General features: G+C 43.2%; 1 protein-coding gene across 1 annotated transcript in view; it reads right to left on the bottom strand.

The window, feature by feature from the left end:
• Positions 1–7500, bottom strand: part of llgl1 (LLGL scribble cell polarity complex component 1) — a 37401-nt gene that overhangs the window by 20231 nt on the left and 9670 nt on the right. The window contains exon 3 of the mRNA XM_056400421.1: positions 116–197. Coding sequence (XP_056256396.1) covers positions 116–197 — 82 coding nt within the window. The remainder of the gene's footprint in view (positions 1–115; positions 198–7500) is intronic.

The following is a 7500-nucleotide window of genomic DNA, read 5'->3' as shown; positions in this document are numbered from 1 at the left end:
TGACACAGCCAGTCAGACATTATCACACATCAGTTTCAACACTATTATAGTATATATAAATATATATACATATATATATATATATATGTTGTTTTTACACTGTCGTGGAGCTCACCTGTCCAGGCAGGAAGTGGATCTGTGTCACTGCAGTGGTGTCTTTGTGTAGTCCTGTGAACTCCACACCTGGGGCCCCATAACTGGAGGATCCCGTCAAGGAAATACACAACATGGCCGACATTTTACATTCCAGTCCATATGATGTATTATTAACATTCATCGTGTGGCTGTAACCACTTATGGTCTTACGTCACATTATGTCTTGTCATGTTATGTTACATTATGTTATGTTACGTCACGTTATCATTCTCTTTGTTTTTATCTCGCGTCACCAATAAAAGTAAAAAACACTCCCATCATGGTTTAAAAAGATGCATTCCTGGTAGTGCCACAGACTTTGGTCAAAAGGTGCCGAGTGAACGGCAGATGTTATTTCTGGCTCTGTCTCCTCCAGACAGGCAAACGCTGTACAACACAATCTGCACAGTGTTGACAGAGCAACATCTTAAAGCATCCTTCCTCTCCTCAAGGCGTTTGCTTCCAGTGTGACGGAGCTCGACTCTGAGCACAGTTTCAAACTGGTTATTCTGAGCTGTTACAACCAGAACAAACATACTGGTTAAGTCTAATAGTAGGGGGAGAAATCACAACACTATAACGAAGCTCATAGCAATTACCGACAGCAGATGACGCAGATGCTGAAAACCCACCGCTGTGTAAGTGTGAGTGGGTATAATCAGCAGCAATCTTCACAGAGCTCTTCCTTTGTTCGCTCAGTAAATGAAGCCGCGCTGATAAAAAGAAAGACTACTCACAAGAACTGTGACGCCATGCACACAACTGGGCTAAATTGGGCTAAACTGTGAATTAGCACACACCCGCTAGCAGCAGCTACACACACACACACACACACACACACACACACACACACACACACACACACACACACACACACACACACACACACACACACACTTGTGAGCAATACCGACACACTTGAGCACACTGCTTACATAAGCCTGTAGGAATGTGGATTAAAAATGCAGAAAAATAAGAGGAAATGTGAGAGTTCTCATGTTTGTATACGACTGTGTACAGAGCTGCTTTTCTCTTTTCCTGCAACGATTGTCTTATATGAGAAACACACTAAATATTATATGTAGATAAATGTCCTCTTTTCATTTGGATTCATGTTTTTACTCTATCAGCTTTTTCTTTCCCGGGGAGAACCGTCTCAAGATCCAGTTATTTTCAATTCTACCATCCTCTTGTTTTCTTTCCCCGGCCTCGTCCCTCAGTTCTGTGCAATACGCAGGAAATCAGTGTTATTCCTCCTGCATCAGTCAATTTAACCTTTCTTCTCCTCAACTTTAAATCCCCGTTTGCTCGTTCCCTCCCTTGTCCCGATCCCCCCGAGGCCTGGCCCAGTGTTATAACAGCATTCCTCCCGTGTTGTCACTTCCTGTCCCTGGGTTTTTATTCGCTGCAATAACACATGCCTCAGACAGCTGGAGGTGGAGGTGTGAGAGGAACATTCACTCATGGGTCATAAACCACAAGTCCAGATAACGGGAGAGGCGGAGAGACCGGGACAGATAAGTGCAAGACGAACCAAATCAGGAAGGAATAGTTTGACATTTTGGGAAAATATACTTTGTGTTTTGTTTTTGCTGAGAGTTAGATGAGAAGATTGATCCCACAGTTTAGCTTAGCTTAGCTTAGCATAAAGACTGGCTTTGCTCTGTGTAAAGGTAACAAAACTGGCTCACCACCGTCTCTAAAACTCAACAATTAACACGTCACATCTTAATCCTTACGAATACCAACTTTAAAAACAAGTCAACATGCAGTTTTACACTGAGCTGTGCCGAGAACTTGTTAGTTATGGTTTTTGTTTTTGTCCTGATGTGCAGGTTTTGCTGGACAGAGATATAAACGAGCCATTTCCAGTCTTCCTGCAAAGCTAAGCTAACTGGCTGCTAGTATCGATCTTCTCATCTAAAACTCAGCAGGAGCATAAATTAGCATATTTCCAGGCAGGTCTGATATTACGATATATATCATGTGACAATAAAAAAAAAACGTCTACTGCTTCATATGATGCTCTATCGTTTATTTCATTGTGTCGCAAATCACACTCTTCACGGCAACACGGTTTTGGACGCCACTTTGAGTTCTTCCGCGTGACACGGACGCAGGCGAGGAATTTGCATAAAGGCAAAAAAAACATGGAGGACGGCAAACGTGGCAAAGACAACAGGTAAAATCTTATTTCATTGTAGATCTCAACAATTCCTATGTAAAAGCGAAACTGCAACTACAAAATATTAGCGATAATATCTGGGCTTTTTTAATCTTTATTGATTTTGCCTAGAAAATAAAAGCTTTTTTTTGCAGCAATGCTTTATTTCAAGCTATTGTGAGCTTTTATTCTGAAAAGTTTTGAAAGGAAGTTCCAAAGGTTCTATCGCTCGCTTGACAAGTAAAGTAAATCAGTCAAACGTAGAATATGTGACTGTGAGTCGACGAGCTCACAAACATCCGAGAGAAGCGCCACAGCAGAGGGAAGGTAGTAATCACAACTTCCTGTCAGGACTTTCAGAATAAAATCAGAGCGGAAACAGAATGCAGATGATGCGCGAGATGGTGGATTGAGCTTCTACCCAGAAGGATGATCATAAATCTTTTTTTTTTTTTACGAGCGCCACAAATGAACAGCAACAAAGTGAATTCAAGTTGCATTTTTATCAATATCTTAAATGAGCCTTTGATTATGTTCTGGCCCCTGGTGTGTGCTGTGTTACATTAAAGACGACAGACACCAGAGAAAAGCGAGTCGTGCCGTGAAACTGTTTAAATGCTCCGGAGATAAACGTGAGAAAACTGTCAGGAAAAGAGGGTGAAGAGAGAGAAGAAGAAAAAGATCAGAGCGACTGAGAGCAGACGGACAGCGGCGGTTTGTGTCTGTATCCCAGCGATGTGACGGTGACCACAGCTCATTCATCACAGATCTATACCCACAAATTCAAGCTGGCCGTGCCAAGAAAGAGTGCGAAGAAAGCTGTCAACACGTGGGGGAAAAAATCAGACCACTAATGACTATTTAAGACTGTGTCAGGGCCGTGACACTTGGCTGGTCTGTAGCACCTCTGACAAGAACCAGGCCGCTAACCAGCTCCGATTTCAGACCGTGTCGTTCCACAGAATCCCAAATAAATACGTCTGACAGGCAGGAGAACAGATGTGCAGCAACGCAGAGGTTTTATTAAAACGTGAGAGGGAAGAAGAAATTAAATGTGCACGATGAGGAGAAACCTAAAGGCTCAAATGTGGCACATGGTTCACAGATGACACACACACACACACACACACACACACACACACATATTTCCTGGTCCTGGTGATGTCAGAGGACAGCTGGTGGAGGGATTCCCGGTGATGATGTCATCACCTCCTCACTGGGGACTGTTGTATGTGTATGTGTGTGTGTGTGTGTGTGTGTGTGTGTGTGTGTGTGTGTGTGTGTGTGTGTGTGTGTGTGTGTGTGTGTGTGTGTGTGTCACCTCTGAAATAAGCTCCCTCCCCCATCTGCTCATTTGGCAATATTACAGGTCCTCTTTAGTAGTGGGCAGATAATAAATGCCCCCCCCCAGTTAAATTTGTCAGCTAGCCAAAGAACAATCAACAAAGTAATCACTGTTAAAATCACAAAGGTTTCAGTTTCCTAATTTTCTCATAGAGACCAGTGAATAAAATGCTGACTGAGTGATGACAGCGACTGTTCCCAGATCACCACGTTCACCATCTTAGCTTAGCATGCTAACATTAGCTAATTTACTAACTAAGCTAATTAACACAGTAGAGCTGAGGGTGATGGGACAGTCATTACTTCAGCAGGTATTTAGTCATAAACTAAAGTATTGGACAAATGAAAAGTTATTATAATTCATTCTGAGAGGAGGGTGGGGGGTGGGGGCTACGTAAGGCTGCGTCCACACTGCAACTTTTTAGTTTTAAAACTCATTTTTCTGCTACGTTTCCTCCTCCCGTCCACACGACTCCAGCACCGAAAACTGAGACTTTTGGAAACCCGTTTTATTTTGAAAACTCTGCGGTTGTGTTTTATTTTGAATACTCTGTGGTTGTGTTTTATTTTGAAAACTCTGCGGTTGTGTTGTAGTCTGGACAGAAAGTGAGACCTCTGTAAACGATGAGGTCACAGCCACGGTCTCTCCTGATTGGCTCTCATCAGCCTGGACTACCAGTGGTGAATACAACATGATAATGAATGACAGTGTTACTGACTTTGTTGTCTTTGCAGCTGTTGTTCACTTACATTCTCTGTTTTATTGCTACAACTGCAGAGGAGACAATCTACTTCCTGTTTACACCGGCTCGCACACGCTCAGTGCAGGTGCTTCGTTTCATTTCAAAACGCTGTTTTAAAATGAAAACATAGTCGAGTGGATGTAGAGTAACATCTTTAACTGGGTGACTGCCTCTTCCCCTCCTTAGTTATTCTGATTACACTCCTCAAACATCAAGGACTGATGAATCTGCCATTTCAACAACAAGCCACATAAAAATACGTTTAAATTCAAGATGTGGATTTAAACAAAAAACAGAATGACAGATGAAAGAAGCTGCTGCAAACTCTCAAGGTGCCTTGATAGAAACATCAGAGGCTTCTTCCACACACACACACACACACACACACACACACACACACACACACACACACACACACACACACACACACACACACACGACTCAAAAGCCTCCTCTCCATCTCATTATGAAATGAAAGCAATAAGATGAAGTGAGACACACACGGACGTGACGTCTCAGTGCAGTTTCTTCAGTTAAGAAAAGGTTTAAATTCATGTATATGTAGTTATTCTCCCATACATGCGCTCACTTTAACTTTAACTTTAACCTTTAGTTTTCTGTCACTTAACATGTCCAAATATCACTCGACCAGTCAAAGCAATAACTATATTACATTTAAAATAAAATATCTAATTTCTGTGGCTGTAATATTAATCACTATTGCAATGTGATTAAGTGAAGGGTATTTTTTAAACTTTTTTATCCATTTTATGCAATTTATAGGAAAAACAAGTCTGTTCAGCACATGTGACATTGTACGACAAAAGCATGAGATCATCATTTTGTTTCTAAACACGTTAAATTGGCCTGTTGGAAATTCCTACATGTAATTGACCCATTTACAAGTTTTGAAATAAATGTTCAGGATGTTTCTTAAAAAGTGACATGAAAAGGTTCAGAAAATAAAAAAGAGGAGACTGAAACGTGCAAGCGACGCTGGTTTAACAGCTGATCTGTGCAAGGAAACCATTCATCACTCTGTGAGTTCTGAGCCTATAACACACAAAGATCTGCTACTCTGCTCACCAGACAATCCTGCAACGCACACAATGGAGGCCTACAGTAACTCATAATCACTGTCTCACACACTCTCACACACACACACACACTCTCACTCACACACACACACACACACACACACTCTCACACACACACTCACAAGTGCAATTGCCCGGTGATGCAGAGAGCGAGCGTTAGCAAGGATAAAGCGATTTCACGGTCTGAATACAGACAAACAGAAGGCATTGTCCTCCATGCGGACACACAGACAACGGCCAGCACCCTCTAACACACACACACCCTCACACACACACACACAACGAACATGACAGAAGATAGAGGTGGACAGGAAGTAAAGATGGATCGCTAAACGACATCGGCCGCAGAAAGGGTCACAAAAGTTTAAAATGCTCTAAACTTCTGAGGAATCATCTGTTAGCATTTTCTCCAACTCCCTTTCCTCCCTAAACACACACACACAACACACACACACACACACACACACACACAGTTACAAAGTCTTCAGACGTCTGGCAAGAGTCCGTCTACAACATGACAAGCCAAACAGCTCCACCCACACACTAGAGAAACAATCCTGTCTCATTTACATCCTCCCCCCTCAGCGAGAACCTCTCCACCTCCCTCACTCCCATCTCTGTCCCCCTCACTCAACCTGGATATACACGACTGTCGAGTCAGCAACAACGCACCAAAACCCTCCGGCAGAGCACGAACCTCTGCAACGAACGTTCACAGTCCCCAGAGGACGAACTGAATGATTGTGATGACTGGAATAACTTGAGAGAGCGACGCACACGGGGGAACTCACCACCTGTGCTGCTCCTTTTACAGCGCACCATCGACTATTATGAGTAACGTCATGGACTGAAAAGGTTAGGAGGAACAGGAAGTAGAAGAGGTTGAGATGCCCACAAGGCAACGTTTCCTCAAGCGCCAACATGAGGGTGAACTATCAGAGACTACGTCCACGTTTTAAAACGGAAACGAGCGACCGTGGGTGTCTACGGCATCATTCGCAAAGGTCTCAGTTTCCGTCTGCCCATACGACAACACAACCCCAGACTTTTCCAAATAAAACACAACCCCAGAGTTTTCAAAATAAAACACAACCCCAGAGTTTTCAAAATAAAAACAGGGTCAGCAGCGTTTCCGAATGTCTCCTTTTTGGTGCTTGAAAACGCCGGAGTCGTGTGGACGTTGCCGTGGCAACTACTGAATGAACTGCCATGATGTTTGGTCCAGACACTCGTGTCTTCCTCGGGATGAAGTGTAATAACCTTAGTGACCCTTTGTCACCGAATACGTGCAAAGCTAATGACACTCCCATCAGCCGCAGCTGTACTCACCAGCATTCAGTACCAATTAGCAAACGTTAGCATGCTAACACACTGACAAACGTGGTAAATATTGCACTTTGGGATTGGTAGCATACAGTTTTTTTAAATTCACTGTGGATTTTATTTTCTCCATTTACAATTCAGACACTTAAATGCACTAAATATTAAATATGGAGAGATTTCAGAGCCGCACTGTGAGCATGTTAGCATGTAGCTCAAAGTACCAAGTTAGCGCCACAATTACTCTTCATCTTTTCCTCCTTTTCTCTTGTTTAATTCAGTCGCCCAGCTCCACTCTTTCTACACTGCGACTCGCCAGTTCAGATGAATGTTTTCTTTTCGGTTCCGAAACTCTCTCATTCAACAACCTATCCACTCCGACTCGGCGAGACCCCCCACCCTCATCCCGACAGACACATCCCTTCAACTTAATGCCAACTGAGCAGGCAAGTGTGTGTGTCCATTCATCTGTAAGTGTGTATAGGTGTGTGTGTGTGTGGGGGGGGCCGGCATGGACCAAAGAGAGGGAAAGAGGAGGGTGAAGAGGGTGTGGAAGACAGAACAGAATGGGGGGGGGGTTTAAAGGTCCTGCGATTCATCAGGAATATCAATGAGGAACGAGTTCAAACAGAGGAAAACAAAAAGAGACGGACAGGAGAGAAACAAAACAAAAACAAGATCGGAGGAGAGAGGAAAG

The sequence above is a fragment of the Seriola aureovittata genome, chromosome 17, assembly GCF_021018895.1.
Source record: "Seriola aureovittata isolate HTS-2021-v1 ecotype China chromosome 17, ASM2101889v1, whole genome shotgun sequence".
Lineage (NCBI taxonomy): Eukaryota > Metazoa > Chordata > Actinopteri > Carangiformes > Carangidae > Seriola > Seriola aureovittata.
Note: the sequence above shows the minus strand (reverse complement) of the source record. Positions and strands in the feature narration are given on the sequence as shown.